Source organism: Nomascus leucogenys, chromosome 4, assembly GCF_006542625.1.
Source record: "Nomascus leucogenys isolate Asia chromosome 4, Asia_NLE_v1, whole genome shotgun sequence".
In the NCBI taxonomy this organism is placed as follows: domain Eukaryota; kingdom Metazoa; phylum Chordata; class Mammalia; order Primates; family Hylobatidae; genus Nomascus; species Nomascus leucogenys.
Window position 1 is genome coordinate 33,055,433 of NC_044384.1, and position 17,918 is coordinate 33,073,350.

A 17,918-nucleotide genomic window follows, 5' to 3' on the forward strand; every position below is an offset into this window, starting at 1 on the left:
ACAGACGGTCCCTTTGCCTATTTTTAAAGTGGATTATTTTACTTTTTCTTATTGAATTGTAAGAGTTATTTATATATTTCAATTATAAGTTGCTTATCAGGTACGTGATTTGCAAAATATGTCTTTTCACTTTTTTGGCGGTCCTTTGAAGCACAACAGTTTTACATTTTTATGAAGTCCAATTCTTCGTTTTTTTTTTTGTTGTTGATTGCTTGTGCTTTAGGTGTCATATCTAGGGAACCATTGCCTAATCCAACATCACAAAGATTTACACTTAAACTTTTTTCTAAGTGTTATACAGTTTTAGCTCTGACATTGAGATCTTTGACCCATTTTGAGTTAATTTTTGTATACAGTATGATTAATCCTAATTGTAAAGGGAATGTTAAAAAAGTATCATCATTGAATATGTTGCTTATTTTCTTAAGATATTTTCTAATAGGTAAAGTTCCACACATTTGTAGAATGTGTTAAAAGTTTTGTTTTTTCTTATTTTGAAAATTTTATTTATTTATTTATTTATTTATTTTTGACATGGAGCCTTGCTCTGGCACCCAGGCTGGAGTGCAGTGGCTTGATCTTGGCTCACTGCAACCTCCACCTCTTGGTTTCAAGTGATTCTCATGCCTCAGCCTCCCGAGAAGCTGGGATTACAGGCATGAGCCACCATGCCCAGCTAATTTTTGTATTTTTAGTAAAGAAGGGGTTTCACGATGTTGCGCAGGCTGGTCTGGAACTCCTGACCTCAGGTGATCCATCCTCCTTAGCCTCCCAAAGTGCTGGGATTACAGGTGTGAGCCACTGCATCCAGTCAAAAATTTCATTTAGATATTAATTTTATAAGTACTTTTTCTACATCTATTGAATGGTGTGTAGTTTTTCCCCTTTAATCTTCTGATGTAGTAAATTACATTAATAGATGTTCAACTTATAATTTTAGGGGTAAACCCAGCTTGTTTATTATATGTTATTTGTTTTATGTGATGTGAGATTTTGTTCACTATTATTTTTATTCAGGATGATCTGTTCCTTTTCTTGAATGCTATTGGCTGTAATTTCTCTTATCATGCTATCTTTGCCTGGTTTTAAAATCAGTCTTGCAAATGAGTTGAGAATGTTAATACTTTATCTCTGTAATGACTTATGCACGTTTTTGAGATTCATCTATTCTTTAAATGTTTGGTAGACCTCACCTCTACAAGCATCTGCACCTAATGTTTTCCATATGGGAAAACTTTACTAATCCATTAAGTCTTACTAATTAAGACTTACTAATCAAGTTACTGATCCATTTCTTTAGTAATTGTAAGAGTATTTAAGTTTTCTATTTCTTCAATCAATTTTGGTAAATTATATTTTTCTAGAAATTAAAAAAAATCATGTTTATTGGCAAAATTTATAATATGCTGTATTTCATCTCTGTCATATCCATCGTTTTGCCCCTTTTTTATTCTTAACATTATTTACTTGTTTCTTTTTCTGTTTTTTTTACATTGTCTCTGTAAAATGATCAGATTTTGGCATTGTTGATTTTCTCTTGGATATTTGCTTTCTATTTTACTAATTTTTATGGTTCGATTTTATTCTGTCATTTTTCTAACTTCCTAAGTTGGGTGCTTATCTCTTCAGTTATCAGTCTTTCTATTTTCTAATGTAAACTTTTGAAGTTATAAAATTTCCTCTAAACATTTCTTTAATTAAATCCCTTCAATTTGGGGACAATGATGATAACAAGAACCCAGAACGGCATTGCATTTACTGTGTGCCAGACACTAGTCCATGTGCTTTATGTGTTAACATACTGAATCCATATAACACAAGTAATAGATACTGTTACCATGGCTATTTTATAGATGAGGAAACTGAGCCACGGTGAGGTTAAGTAATTTGTTCAAGGTCATAACAGCTAGTAAATACCAGAGGTATTTTCAATATCTTGAATTCCAATTATTTTCTAATTTCTATCATAATTTACTCACTCATGAAGTTAGAAGTGCTTTAAAATGTCCAGAGACTTCAAGTTTTTCCTTATCTTTTTGATTTTTTTTAACTCAAAGGTATTGTGGTGAGAGAACATGATATTTATGATACTTTTTTTTAAACTTGCATGTCTTTCATTATATGTCTATTGTAACTAGCACATACTTACAGTTTTTAATACCTAGTCTGACAATCTCTGTCTTCTACTTAGAAAGTTTAGTATATTTACATTTATTGTGATTAGTGATGACTAAGGATTTATTTCTGCCATCATATTTTGTGTGTTTCACACACCTTGCCTTTTCTCCCTTCTTTTCTTTTGCATTATTTGTGTTTTCTTGGCTTTAGGAGGAGGTTCCTAGTGTGACCCTCCTTGAGAGGGCCCTTTGGCCATTACAAGGGAAGCATGAATCACCGAGATTGGCTGATGAATGCATCTACTACTTCTTTTCTTGCCAGACTATTCATCAATTTAATAAGGCATTTAAAAAGCATTTTAATTGTTATTTTAGTGTTTTTTAGTGGGAGGATGTTGCAGATTGGATTCCCTGGAAAGTAGACTCTGAGCTAGAGATTAGAGTGTAGGATGTTTGTTGAGAAGTGCTCTTGGGATCAATATCTGAGAAAGAGAGAAGGAAATATGACTGGTCACAGAGAGAAACTGAGCTGCAATACAGTTCCAGAGAAAGCCTCAGTGGAGCCCATAGGCAGTCCTGGAGCTGGGCTGTCTCTTCAGAGTTGCCCAGAGTTGGGGTGAGGGGGCCTGACCTTTATATCTGGAAGAGATATATGCCCTGGAAGAGGACATAACCTTGAGTAAGGTGGCTCTGCTCACATGTGGCAATTCTCAAAGAGGAATGAGAGCTGAGGGCTGTCGGCTCATGGCACCCCCAACAGGTGGGGAGAAGTCCTTCATTCCCGAAGGTGTTGTGGTGGGGTATGTCACAGCACCTGCCCCAGAGGGCTTCTCAGTCGGCCATTTTGTTGGAAATAGAAGTCTTTGAATGTCTCTGTTCCCCAAACAAAAATCTCACCCCTAATTGTCAGTCTGTGCTGAAGCCCACTCTGGAAGTTGAATGTTTCTCCCCTGTTAGCCAAGGATCTATTTTTTTTGAGATGGAGTCTCGCTCTGTTACCCATGCTGGAGTGCAGTGGCGCCATCTCAGCTCACTGCAACCTCTGCCTCCCGGGTTCAAGCAATTCTCCTGCCTTAGCTTCCTGAGTAGCTGGATTACAGGCGCATGCCACCACACCCAGCTAATTTTTGTATTTTTAGTAGAGTTGAGGTTTCGCTATGTTGGCCAGGCTGGTCTTGAACTCCTGACCTCAGGTGATCCACCCGCCTCAGCCTCCCAAACTCCTGGGATTACAGGCATGCGCCACCGCACCCGGCCAGTGAAGGGTCTTTTACGCACATCACATCTGTCCTAACTCCGGGCCTTCACCCACGCTGCCTCCCCACCGGCTGTCACCTCTCAGCTGTCTTTCAGTCCAAATCCTGCTTCTCTTTCTGGTCTCAGCCCACGGTGTTCTTTCTCTCCTCTGAATTCACAGCACCATGGTGTCTCTACTTAGCACATCCTGCTCAGCACTGTCCCATTGCTTTTCTATGTGATTGTGCGGTGGACAGGAACTGAGGCCAGGAGTTTTGTCCTGCCTGAAGTACAGAGGACCCTCCTATGCTTTGTCTTCCCTCCAGCCTTCCTCTCTCCTGCACCTTCAGGGCAAAAAGCTGGGCTGCCTGCATGTGGCTGGTGCAGGCCTGAGACTTAAGGATGCGAAACTGGGTCAGGGAAAAGTACAGCCTGACTTTGTGCTGCCTACATGTGTATATTCGAAGGCCCTCATCACTGAGCCAACTCTCCCCCGACCCAGGGGACAAAGCCTTCTGTTCGACTGCCCTGAGAAACAGACACAGCCCCAGGAGATTGGGACCATAGGGACTGGAGGATCTATCCAGAGTGTGGTTCTCGAGGGGGAGGGTGCCCTAGAAAGAAGGGATGCTGCTCTGACTGCAGCCTGGGTGTGCGGTGGGTCAGCAGAGTGACTTTACAGTTTTGCTGGTCAGAGCAAGTTTCTCTTGAGCACTTGCTGCAAAACGGAAATGAGGTGAGGCCAGCAAGTGATCCAGGGAACAAAATTTAAGATGGCCTCTACTCTCAGGCATTAACTTTGTAGTTACATGAGCCTGAGAATGAGGACCTCTTTAAATGTGTGCTGGGTGCCTTGCTGTCCTTCCTCTAATCCTGGCTCTGACCGGCCATGTGCCCAGCCCTGCACCAGGTGTTGGATGTGAGTTTCCTGCACCTTCCTCAGATATCTCTCAGGAGCACAGTGATACCCTCTTACTCCTGGATTCCGCCCCTTCTTCCTTGCCCCACCCACCTTTTTTTTTTTTTTTTTTTTGACATTTCTATTTTCCAGGGATTTACCTCTTAGAGAATTTAATTTCTCTTTTTTGATGTATCCAGGTCATTCACTTCTTATCTAATAATTCTCTAATTTAGCTCTTAACCCTACCTATTATCCTAGGGACACCCCTCCTCCCCACCTGTGAAGGATTCATCAGGTAATAATATTAACTATTGGCCAGGAGTGTTGTCTCATGCCTGTAATCCCAGCATTTTGAGAGGCTGAGGTGGGCAGATTACCTGAGGGCAGGAGTTTGAGACCAGCCTGGCCAACGTGGTGAAATCCCATCTCTACTAAAAATACAAAAATTAGTCGGGCGTGGTGATGCATGCCTGTAATTCCAGCTCCTCAGGAGGCTGAGGCAGGAGAATCGCTTGAACCTGGGAGGTGGAGGTTGCAGTGAGCCAAGATTGCATCACTGCACTCCAGCCTGGGCGACAGAGTGAGGCTCTGTCTCAAAAAAAAAAAGAAATTAATTATTAACATTCACTAAGGGATCATGAGGCAGGTTCTAACCTAAGAAGCTAATCCTAAATGAGGATTATTTCATTTAATCCTCTCCATAGTCCTATTAAATACATAGTCTTCCTCATTTCATATTCATGCAGAGAGGGGAAGTAACATGTGTAAAGTCACACAACTGGTAAGACCCTTGTAAGAGATGCTTTATTATCTCTAAGTTCTCAGGTCCTAGCACAGTGCCTGACACTAATTGTTGAATGGATGGATTCATACAAAGGGAATCCTGAAACTTTATCCTAACAATCAAGAAACATTCATTAAACGCCCCCTCAGCTTTGCACTGGGGGAGAGGGGATGCTACTAAAGAATTATTTGGTATGATTCATGTCCTTAAGAAACTTACAGAACACTTAAAGAGACAAACATGAAAAATTATGTAAGACAGTATATAAATAAACCCGCAGTTTTGTGGCATAGACTATAAATCTTGTAGGTTTCAGAGGAGACAGCAATGGGGGGGTGGGAATAGCCTGGTGGGACCTGACAGAGGCTTTGAAGAGTTGGTGGGTCTCAGAGACTGGATTTGGGGGTATCTGGGGGATAGGCTGAGGTGTTGAGGCAGGAGGAGCGGGTGATGGAAGCTATCAAAGATTTGAAAGTTTCTTTTTAGACACCATTGCTCTGTGAAGCTGACTGATGGCCTGTCTGGTCTCTGTTTAGCCTCATGCAGTGTGAGTGGATGGGCAAGGTGGCTTCCTCTCTTCCAGCTCTGGTGACATGGGGCACAAGGGACTGGTCCTTCAGGAGAACGGCTCAGGCTGGGCTTTGCTAGCTCCTTCCAGGGGGCCCACAGGTCCTGCAGAGCCCCTGGACTGGGTGGGTGGAGGGAATGGAAATAAGGCAGGTAAGCCAGGATATGTCTATGGGATGCCACACTGTGGGGGTTCTGGGGGTTTAATGCCACACTGGGTCGGGGGGCAGGGTGTCCTGGGAGAATAAAATGCATCCACGCTCACTCCAGCCTGAGATCCCATCTGATTTTGTGCTGCATTTGCTGAGTCTCTGGACAAAGGAAGGCCAAACCTCCCTCCCCTCACTCCTCCAGCCTGCCAACTCCCCATTCTTCCTCAGCAGATCAAAGGATCAATACTTCCCAAGACCACCATTGCCATTTCTTGGAAATAAACCACACCCCACAACCCCCAAAAGAAGGCTTAAAAGGAAGCAAGAATTCCCAAGTGCTTTTCTCTTTCTTCCATGTTAGGCTGGGTTGTTGTCCTCCTTCTAATCCAAGTTCATTTTGGGGGGTTCTCTTTCCACCCAACAGTGCCTGCAGAGCCACACCTATGTGCCCCTACCCCCATCCGGTGCCCTTCTGCTGGTGAGGTGCTATTCTGCAGGTCCAATCTCAGGCCCCTCTTAGTTCAGGTTGGTTAATTGGTTCATTCATCATTCATGCAGAAAGCATCCATTGAGTGCCCTTTGTGTACTAGCCCTGCACTGTCCACTAGCCACTAGCCCCATGTGACTACTGAGCACTGGAAGTGTGGCGTCTGAGTTGAGACATGCTGTCTGTACATATACAATACATGTTGGATTTCGAAGACATAATACAAAAAAGGGATGTGACGTATCTCCTTAATTTTTTAATATTGTTTGCCTGTTGAAATGATAATATTTGAATATATTAGGTTAGAATAAATATATTATTGAAATGGATTTTACCTGTTTCTTTTTACTTTCAAATAATCTTTCTGAGAATTGTAGATTCATACGCAGCTGTAACAACACAGAGAGAACCTGTATCCACTTCCCCTAATTTCCTCCAAAGACAACATCTTTCAAAACAATATAGTACAATATCATGTCCAGACATGGTGGCTCATGTCTGTAATCCTAGCACTTTGGGAGGCCAAAGTGGGAGGATCACATGACCCCAGGAGTTTGAGACTAGCCTGGGCAACAGAGTGATACACTGTCTCTACAAAAAAAAAAAAATTATCCAGGTGTGGTGGTGCATGCCTGTAGTCCTGGCTACTCAGGAGGCTGAGGTGGGAGGATTGCTTGGACCCAGGAAGTTGATGCTGCAGTCAGCTATGACAGCACTGCTACATTCCAGCCTGGGCAACAGGGCAAGACCCTGTCTCAAAAACTAAAACACCCCAAGCAATATAGTACAATATCAGAACCAGGAAATTCACATTGATAAAATCCATCAATTCTCATTTCACCAATTTTGCATGCACTTATTTATAAGTCTGTGTATTTAGTTCTAAGCAATTTTATTAAATGAATTTTTACTTTTTTATAATGTGGCTATCAGAAAATTTAAAATTATATATGTGACTCCTGGTATATTTCTATTGGTGCTGCTATAGACATTGGTTACTGTATTAGTCAGGGTTCTCTAGAGGCACAGAACTAATAGGATAGATGTATATATAAAGGGCAGTTTATTAAGGAGTATTGACTCACATGATCACAAAGCGAAGTCCCACAATAGGCCGTCTACAAGCTGAGGAGCAAGGAAGCCAGTCCAAGTCCCCAAACCTCAAAAGTAGGGAAGCCAACAGAGCAGTCCTCAGTCTGTGGCCAAAGGCCTGAGAGCTCGTGGCAAACCACTGGTGTTAAGTCTAGGAGTCCAAAAGTTGAAGAACTTGGAGTCCGATTTTCCAGGGCAGGAAGCATCCAGCACAGAGAAAGATGAAGGCCAGGAGACTCAGTAAGCCTGCTTTATTCTAGCCACATTGGCAGTTGATTAGATGGTGCCTGCCCACATTAAGGGTGGGTCTGCCTCTCCCAGTCCGCTGACTGAAATGTTAATCTCCTTTGGCAACACCCTCACAGACACACTCAGGAACAATATTTTGCATCCTTCAATCTAATCAAGTTGACACTTAAAATTAACCATCACACTTACCAAGATGGATGAAACAGGGTGCTCTCTTGGGGTAGGTCAGGGAAGGCTCAAACACACATGAAGAGTTTACAGCTATCTTATATACTAAGTGCCAAGTGGATGGTGCAAACTCTTGTTCATTGCTGCTGGAGTCAGAGGGCAGAGAGACCCCTCTGGCCAAGGGCTGTGTAGGAGCCCATGCTCACCTTAGAAGGAAGGAAGCTCTGCTTGAAACAGGATGGGGGCTCCAATCCTGCCTACCTAGTTCCCTTGTCCTCAACCCTACCTCCACCATTTTCCCTCCTCTCCTCTGCAGAGGCTCAAAGGGTGCCCCAGTGTTCCACAAAGTCAATTTGGGAACCACTGGACAAGATTTACGCTTTGAGTGGAGCCTGGAAAAGGAAGAGTGAGATTTCTGCCCAAAAGATTAGAGAGGCAACCCCAGGTGTACTGCCAGGGTGGAGAGCAGGGGTAGGGGGAGGTGGGGAACGGCCTAGGGGTTGGGGTCTCTCCGTTCCTCTCCTCCCTCCAGATACCCCTGCCTTGCAGCATCTTTTCTTTTGCCTCCAATGAAAGGCCCCCCAGGTGGACCCTGGTGAATGAAACCCCTTCCTTTTTCCGATGAGGGAACTGTTATCCTCTGGAGCTTCGCAGGAAAGTAACGTAAGTCACAGAGTGAGTCAGGAGCATGGACAGGCAAGAGAACACAGAACCTGGTCATTGCGCCCGTTCATCCTGCTGAGAACGCTGCGCAACCAGCAGCATCTCTGCTTTGATCTGGGTGGGAAGGTCCTGGCACCTTCTCTGAGGGGCCCATCTCCTTACTTGGACCTGGGGATGGTGGAGGGCTTTGGGAGGTAGGTGGGGGAAGGGTGGTCAGAGCCCCCTAGGGAAGGGGAGAGGCCTACATTCTGGGCCCAGCCCACAGAGACTCCTAGCTGAGTTCTTGGCTCCTCCAGAGATGAAATTGGGCTCACCTTCCTCTCACATGGCTTTGAGGGACCCCAGAAAGGCAGTGTTCCTTTCTTCCATGAACTGATGCCCCATCACTGGCCACCCTGCCCCTGGCTCACTCGGCCCCAGTGAAAGCTCATCCTCCCCTCGCCTCTGCCTCTGCAGGGGACAGGCCTCACCTAGCTCATCCACCTGGGCTGGCCCTTCATCACCCACTTCCCGTCCTGCTCATGTGTCCCCTTCCCAGAGAGGCCTCCCTGACTGCCCTGTGTGGAATAACATTCCTCCCCCACCCCAAGCCCCTTATTCCCCTTTCCTCCCTTTATTTCTTCCAAAACACCTTTCGCCCTTTAGCATATGACGCATTTTGTCGCCTGTTAGTTTATTGTCGTCATATCTGTCTCCCTCTGGTAGAAATTAAGAGTTGCTGGCGCAAGGCTTCGGTGGCTTGCTCGCTGTTGAGCCTCAGTATGTGGCCTGGGATGGCTGTTGGACCAATATAGAATAATATCATAAAATAAATATTATGCATATATAACAAGATAAAAATAGAATGAATGGGAAAAGGAAAGGTACCCTCGATACACTGTGAGGTCCAATGCAAGTGATTTGCTGATTAACAATAGAAAAGCAATTACACATTTTATTTCACAAGCTTGGCTTGGTGTGAAAGAAATGGCTCATTTTTAAACTTTCTTTTCATTAAAAACGTGACTAAACCTTACCCACCAGTTTGTGGGAAATTGAATCCACCAGTGTTGAGGCGCCTTTGGGTTCTTCCCCTTCCTAGGGTTGTGTGAAGACCCTGGGGGTCTTGTGTGGAATGGAACAGTGCCGTGGACCCCCTGGGCTGTGCTGGCCTCGCTGATCTGCTCACTGCTTTCTGGAGGCTTCTGGAGCCCTGGATCCAGCCTCCCGAGCTGCCCCTTTCTGAGGTCCTGCTATCCCTTATGGGGATGTGGAGAGAGCGATCTCAAGCTGCTAGCATGGGCTTCCTGGTTTGGGCCATGGTCTCACCACTTCCACCGCAGCCCTCCCCAGACCCAGAGGCACTGGCTCCCCACCTCCCCCAGGACTCTATCACACAGTTTCTTCACAGCACAATTTCTTGAGCATTGAAGCCTTTCACCCCCACAACCCAGTTGGCCCTGGGTCGAAGATAAAAAAAACTGAGCTACCTTTCTGGAATGGAGGAGGGAAAATACAAATGAATAATTTAATAGATTATCCTCCCACAAAAGTTAAATGGCAACGTTTGTGAATGATTTTCTTCTTTTATTGTTTTTTTACGAATAGAGCCTACTCAAGGTTATCCCTGTAATGATAGGGAGTACAGTCATTCTCATTCCTATTGTATGCCTGTCAAGAGGGAGGGAGTGGTGACAGGCAGGGCCCTGGAATGCACTCACCTGGGCCAGTGTGAGGATGGCAGTAAAGGTGAACAGGTGTGTTGTGCATGAGGCCAGAAGGCTGAGGTCACTGACCCAGAACCCCAATATGGGAAGACCCCAATGTGTGCTGTGTGCAACTGACTCCCAGGACAGGATCCAGACCTTGGGTGCTGAGAGGCCTGAACTTGGAGTCAGGACTCCTAGGTTCCAGGCCTATCTTTGCCTCCAGGTGGCTTGAGCTAACTTCTCACTCTATGCCTGTTTCCTCAGCTGTGATGGCTGACGGTGCACTCTGCCTCCCTCCCTCACAGGACTGGGATCAGGATGGAGCAAGATGCCGCAACTCAGGGGCTGCCAACGGGTGGTCTGCAGACTACAGCGTGTCGTATTTGGTCTGCACAGTGTTTCAAGTTTGGATTCATTGGCAACCTTTAAGAACTGGGAAATGAAAAATAAAAGCCTAGACCTTCTGCCCCTCTTGGACAAATGAGCAAAGTGGCACCCGAGGCCTGTCTTCCCACAACTCAGGCAGCACAGACACCCTCCCCTGTTCTTGTTGCCTTCGCTTCGCCCATTGTGTCTGGCCCCCTCATGCCCAGGTTTGAATTTGCTCCCTGGTAGAACTGAAGCACTTTGTGGAAATATAAATGATTAATGTGCGGTTGTACTTTTATTGGCTGTTTTACCCATGGTGCGTGATGCTCTAAAAGGTCCAAGAAGAGCATAGATGAGCTCTCTAAGGAGAGCTTCTTGAGCGAAAGTGTACATGTTATGGTGTCATCCCTGACTTTAGAGATGACGGTCATAGGATGAGCAGGGCACTCCCCTGGCCAGGATGGGATCCATCAGGAAGGTAAGGGCGTCTGTTCTGGGGTGGCTGCTGGCTTGAGACTGAGTTGTCTTAAGGAGAAGAAGTGGATTTGGCTTTATTCTTGGTCAAGACTTGGGTCAGGAAGGGCTTTCAGATCAGTGGCTGCAGCCACTCTGGCTGCTGATCCTTGGGGTCCTCGCCCTCCACAGGGGCCTGGGCTCTCCTGCTGGGGCCAGAGGGAGGTGAAGGGGCCTTGAGCCCGGTGATCAGTGACCTCTAGTTCCCTGAGGGGTATGGGTAATAGTAGTTACTCAGGAGAAAGGCATGACATTCTCAGCATGAAACAACTGCCCCTGTTTTGTTTTCCTCATTTTTCATTTTTGTGTTAATACCAGCCATCACCGTCACTACCATCTCTCCTGTTTGTGCAACGCCAAAAGAGTTACCAAAAGGCATTTTTCTTTTTCTTTTGGTAGAGAAAGAAAATATTTTTACTGTTGAATAAGCATTAAATCAGAATGTAGTGCTCATCACAGGCAATCTGCTAAAAGACTGCAAAGACAGAAAGAAATCTCCCCCTTGACATAGCCAGGCAGCTACAGCCTGCTACCTGCATCTTCTCCAGAAAAACAGCTAGCCCTCGCGTAGTTGACAGAGCCATTTGTCACACATAGTTCATCTTCACTTCACCTGGTAGTTGGGGTGACCATCTGTGTTGTTTCTTTTTTCTTTTTTAGATGCAGGGTGTTGTTGCTCTGTCATCCAGGCTGTAGTGCAGTAGCACAATCATAGCTCAGTGCAGCCTTTAACTCTGGGTCTCAAGCAATCCTCCCACTTCAGCCTCCCAAAGCACTGGAATTACAGACATTAGCTCCTTTGCCCAGCCTATTTTTGCTTATTTACTTTTATTTTTATTTTTTGAGACAGCATCTTGCCCTGTCACCCAGGCTAGAGTGCAGTGGTGTGATCACGACTAATTGCAGCCTCAACCTCCTGTGCGCAAATGATCTTCCTGCTGCAGCCTCCTAAGCTCTAATTTTTTGATTTTTTGATACAGACAGGTTCTCACTATGTTGCCTAGGCTGGTATCAAACTCCTGAGCTTAAGCTATCCCCCTGCCTTGGCCTCCCAAAGTGCTGGGCCTACTTTTGTTTATTTTTTGAAAAAGTAATACAAGCATGTATAAAATCAAAAGTTACAAAAGTGTGTACAAATGGAAAGGAAGACTTCTCACCTTGTCCATCAACCACTCCATTATCTTTTCTGTATGCAAACATTGGGTCAAATACATTTTAATTGTGTATATTAGATATAAAAGCCTTTATATGCATGTTAGCATTTATATGTCTGCTTTTGTAGACTGTTTATATCCTTAGGTTGAGGATTATTCATCCCCTTTGATGGATGAGAAAACTGAGACTTCAAGAGGTTCAATGCTGAGAGTCACACTGCTAGTGAATGGTGGAATGTGAGTCCCCCTATCCAAGAATCTCTAGAGGCAAGCATTGCCTGGAGGTGAGTCATCTGCTTGGATGGCTATTGAAGCTCTGAAGAAAGTGGCCACCTATGGGGCTGGTGTTAACACCTTTAAAGGAACATGGCAGCTGCAGGTTTGTGACTGATGGAGAGGCACTGATAACACCTTCTTATCCAGAACCTTCTCCCTCATCAAACTGGCACTTCTGCCTGAAATCCTGCAAAAGGCTGTTTAGCAATTGGAGCTATTTGCCCCTCACTGAGAACTAACAATTTCTGGGATTAGTGCTGCAGTTCTTAGTAGAGCCCTGGCCTGGCCTCCTCCAGTTCACTGCATTTTCTGTCCTCTCACTACCCCCCAATCTCTGGACTCTTCCGAGGACCCCACCTGTGCAAGGTGGTCATTTCCCAATTAACAGTTAAAACCAGACTGTCAGTTCTTGAGGGCAGCAGCAGTATCTTCTAACACTGAAGAAGTCCGTTTGTAATTGTTGGTCACAACACTGTCATTCTTTTGGAGTCTTAGTGACAGGTTAATGGGTAAGATACTTTAGGGACAGGGGACAGCCCCTGTGGCCCTTCAAGTCATACCCCTCCCTGCCTGGTGCCCCTTACTAGCTCTGGATTATCCACTGTAAAACTTGTCTCTTGGGTGGGAGTTTGCCTGGCAACACCTCTAACACCTCTATGGCTGCAGCCCCTTTGCCTGCCCCAGGAGGGCTGGACTCAACAAGCAGTCTGGCATGTGTTTCTGGCTGGCCTCCCCTCTCTCTGTTTCTTCCTCTTTCCCAGGACTGGTAAGACCCTCCTGTTCCAATTTTCCTAAGGGGGCCTCTGGGGAGGGTGGAGTTCAGGATCCCATAGTTCTAGAACCTCAAGGCATCCACCCCTGGCCCCCTTTCCCCACTCTGGTTGCTTAAGGACTTTGAGAAAGATAATTTGGGGCTCAGTTTTAGATATAAAGTCTAGTTTCTTCCCTAGGAAGGACCATAATTATGTAGGGGTGACAGAACTCACAGATAGACAGGCAGAGGTGACCGCTGAGTCAGGCAGGATGAGAAGGTGTAGGGGATTGGAGAGTAAGTGCTGACTTGGTTCCAAGATGGGATGGCCCGGTGGGCTGGGCCAGAGTGGTCAAGAAGGTCCTCAGGGAAGTGGTGGTGCTTGAGCTGTATGTTGGAGGTTGAGGGACATTGAGGCAGGTGGGGCGCAGGATGATTGTGGGAGCACAATAGTGGCTTAAAAAGCTGAGATTTGCAGAGGGGTGCAAGTGAAACTGCAGGGCCACTACTGGGGCACTGAGTTGAGGGTCTGATCCTGTCCTTTGGGTCGTGGGGAGTCTTGGAAGTTTCTGGAATAGACAAGTGGTGCTATTGGGATACTCGTTAGGAAGCTTACTCTGATGGCAGTGTTCAGGCCATTGGACAGGGAAGTCATGAAGACCTAGGAGACCATCTAGGAAGCAGCTGCCTTCCTGTCCTCTACTGACCTGAAAAACAGAGCATAGCAATGACAGTGGCTTCAGTCTCACTCTCCAGAGCCTGCGGGGGCCTCAGCCTGAAGCAGGAGGCTCTTGGAGGTGGTTTGCAAGGATGGGTTCAGTTGCATTTTGTCTTGAGCACATGGCCAGTCTCTTGGTGACCTGGGCTGCACGCTGTGCCCCACTGGGTTGAGCAGTCAGCACATGGGGTCCTGGACTTTGGCATCAGGGGGGGGGCTTCTGTGGGGAACCCAAGTCCACAGTGCCAAGTGCCCTGTGCCCCATAGATTCAGCCTCTTTTGGTTCAACCACCCTGGAGATTCCAGCATCTGAGTGGGCACCCGCGGACGCTTGGCCCCAGGCCTACCATATGTGAAGGCAGATTGTGCAGGAGCCCACACACTGTGAATGGAGAGCTACGCATGTGCCACTTCCTCCCCTTCCTGTGTCCCCCACAAAATTGCCTCCATTGGCCTCCTCCAGTGCCAGAAATTCTGTGACTTTGGCTCTTCAATCAAAATGGCAAAGGATCTCAGAGATGATTTTGTTCAGCTTCTTCATTTTATAATACTCCATGGTTTTTGTTTTTGTTTTTGTTTTTTTTGAGACAGAGTCTTGCTCTATCACCAGGCTGGAGTGCAGTGGTGTGATCTCAGCTCACTGCAACCTCCGCCTCCCGGGTTCAAGCGATTCTCCTGCCTCAGCCTCCCGAGTAGCTGGGACTACAGGCTCATGCCTCCACACCCAGCTAATTTTTGTATTTTTAGTAGAGAAGGGGTTTCACCATGTTGGCCAGGATGGTCTTGATCCCTTGACCTTGTGATCTGCCTGCCTCGGCCTCCCAAAATGCTTACAGGCGTGAGCCACCATGCCCATCCATGGTTTGTTTTATACAGACTTCTTCATTAAACAGTCCACAGCAATGGCAGCAGCTCAAACAATATTAAAAATATTGGACAATGGAAAAGTCTTTTTTTCCCCAAAAAAGCATGAGAACATGGGGTTAAAGGAGAGGAGGAAGAAACATGGGCCCTGACATTGGGCTTGGGCTTGAATACTTTCTCTGCTCTTCACAATATCAGGGCAGGTTGTAAATCTAATCTCCCTAGGTTCAGTTTCCTCATCTGTGAAATGGGGATACTAATGCCCACCTATAGGCTTTTGGGAGGATTTGAAATAACATGTAAATCTGTCACCGTGCCTGGAACATATATATATTTTAATCCATTGGCAAAAATTTTAATAAGATAATGCCTTACAATATTTGGAGGGTATTACTAATGGAGGTAGTTCTACCTGTTTTTAAATTGCTTCTCTGAGATGTGATTTTGCCTTCTGTCCTGAAATTCCCCTGGTAGTTGACTCAGGGAAGCATGAGCAGCTTTCCCCATCCTCTGATGGCTGTAGGATTCATTGCCATGAGAGCAAGGGGCTAAGTTACATGGCTGTGGGTTACACAACTGGGGACCTGGCTGAGCCAGGTTATCAGCAATAACCACACAACAGAGAAAAGCTGAGCCTCCATAAACATATCCCAGATTTCATAATCAGAAAGTCCAGACAGAGCTATTTTTATTTTAACAGGCACATAACTTTTGAGTAAGTATGGGCGTGAGGTGGCACCACACACTTTTCAGTGCTTGAGCCTCTAAATATCTGAATCCAGTCTTGAATAAATCAGTTTACATAATTCTTATATGTTCTGTTTCCTTAGGTTCAAGGCTGTGTTCAATTCTAGCTTAACCTGCAAGGTACAAAGATTCTGCAAGGCTGACTGAGTTCAGGAAGCTGCCCTTGGCTACTCCAAGGCCTTGTTAGTGATTACAAATTTAGCACAGTTAAGCACTTGTTTTTTTTATTGTTGTTGTTGTTTGTTTGTTTGTTTTTTGAGATGGAGTCTCGCTCTGTCGCCCAGGCTGGAGTGCAGTGGTGTGATCTTGACTCACTGCAACCTCTGCCTCCTGAGTTCAAGCAATTCTCTGCCTCAGCCTCTTGAGTAGCTGAGATTACAGGTGTGCGCCACCACACCGGGCTAATTTTTTTGTATTTTTAGTAGAGACGGGGATTCCACCATCTTGGCCAGGTTGGTCTTGAACTCCTGACCTCGTGAGCCACCCGCCTTGGCCTCCCAAAGTGCTGGGATTACAGGCACGAGCCACCGTGCCTGGCCTTAAACATTATTTTAACGTGTATTTTTATTATGGAATTATAGACTACAAAAGAATATGGAGAACAATATAACAAACATTCATGCAGTCATGACTGAGAATTAGCAGTGTTAACAAATGTTAACATCCTTCCGTATTTACTTCAAATCTTTTCTTTTGAAAAAATAAATTAGACATAAAAAGTTACAGCACTCCATTTAAGCACTTGATTTTGCCCTATCTTGTTTGCTAATATTTCCATGTGTGTTAGTGTAATTATCTCAATTTTATGGTGAGCAGTTTGGAAACAAGAGTTTGCTCTTTGCCGTTACTTGGCCCAGCAACTACCAGTTCCTAATGCATAGTAGATGCTCAATAAATGTTGTATAAATGAATGAGTGAATAAAATGTTTTATTTTTAAAATTTTTTTAAAAGTTTATTTTATTTAATTATTATTTTTGAGACAGAGTCTCACTCAGTCACCCAGGCTGGAGTGCAATGGCGCAATCTCAGCTCACTGCAGCCTTTGCCTCCCAGGTTCAAGCAATTCTTCTGCCTCAGCCTCCCAAGTAGCTGGGACTACAGGTGTGCACCACCATGCCTGGATAATTTTTTTTTTTTTTTTAAGTAGAGATGGGGTTTCACTATGTTGGTCAGGCTAGTCTCAAACTCCTGACCTTAAGTGATCCTCCCACCGTGGCCTCCCAAAGTGCTGGGATTACAGGCGTAAGCCACTGTGCCCAGCCATGAAATGTTTTTTCCTTTTGTCATCTTCCTTTATACCTCCACGCACCTTCCTCATTGGGTTTCTTTGACTAATAATAGATCCTATCCTTAGCTCAGGAATGGAATTTAAATTACATAATACATTGGTTTTGAAAATTATGCAATTAGGTTTTTTTGAGATAAATGAGTAAACATTGCTAAACCAAAAGAAAGAATAAACTTTAATTCCACCTACAAAAGTAACAAGCTTTCTGGTATAAAAGCTTACAGAAATGGAACTACTACAGGGTATCTCCTTTTGTAGCTTGTTCCCCTGCCGCCCCATTTAATAATGAGTGTCTAAGTCATCATATTTTCTGCTTAGTAGTCCCTCGCTTCTATAGTCCTGGGAGGGGACTGCCATGTGAAGGGACATGTGGTTTCACCACAGGTAGGAGGATGACAGTGTGGCTGGCTAGCTGACCCTTCATGCATTCCGTGGGAAGAAGTCTAGCTGGTTAGACTATTTTTGAAGGACCCATGAGTTTCATAGCAGACTCCTGGGCTGGACATTGATTTGATTTGTTTGTGAACTAGCTAGTTTGCAAAATCTCAGGTGGAAATATTACTGTTTTCTTGACCTCTAGGCTGTTTGGTAAAGGCTTTTAGGAGTAGAAGCATTTAGAGTTAGCCCTTGGTTTACATCTTAGCTTGGCTACTTGTTACTTGGGCAAGCTACTAAACCTCTCTAAGCTGCATATTTCATCAGCTGTAAATGGAGATAATGAGATTTTCTTTCTTCCTTCCTTTCTTTCTCTCTCTCTCTTTTCCTTCCTCCTCCCTTCCTTCCTTCCTTCCTCTCTCTCTCTCTCTCTCTCTCTCTCTCTCTCTCTTTCTTTCTTTCTTTCTTTCTTTCTTTCTTTCTTTCTTTCTTTCTTTCTTTCTTTCTTTCATCTTGCTCTGTCACCCAGGCTGGAGTGCAGTGGCACGATCTCTCCTCACTGCAACCTCTGCCTCCCAGGTTCAAGTGATTCTCATGCCTCAGCCTCCCAGAGTAGCTGTGATTACAGGCACACTCCACCATGCCCAGCTAATTTTTGTATATTTAGTAGACACGGGGTTTCACCATGTTGGCTAGGCTGGTCTCAAACTCCTGACCTCAAGTGATCCACCCGCCTCGGTTTCCCAAAGTTCTGGGAT

At 45.1% G+C, this 17,918-nt stretch overlaps 1 protein-coding gene across 3 annotated transcripts in view; it reads left to right on the forward strand.

Moving 5' to 3' along the window:
- The window catches only part of ST8SIA5 (ST8 alpha-N-acetyl-neuraminide alpha-2,8-sialyltransferase 5), an 88,897-nt gene that overhangs the window by 13,978 nt on the left and 57,001 nt on the right, over positions 1–17,918 (forward strand). Inside the window, exon 1 of one of the 3 annotated variants that reach the window (XM_030810495.1) lies at positions 8,302–10,951. The exons of the other annotated variants lie outside the window; for them this stretch is intronic. Within the exon in view, the coding sequence (XP_030666355.1) occupies positions 10,908–10,951 (44 nt within the window). The 5' untranslated portion in view covers positions 8,302–10,907. Of the gene's footprint in view, positions 1–8,301; positions 10,952–17,918 lie in introns of those variants that run through there. 3 annotated transcript variants of the gene reach the window in all.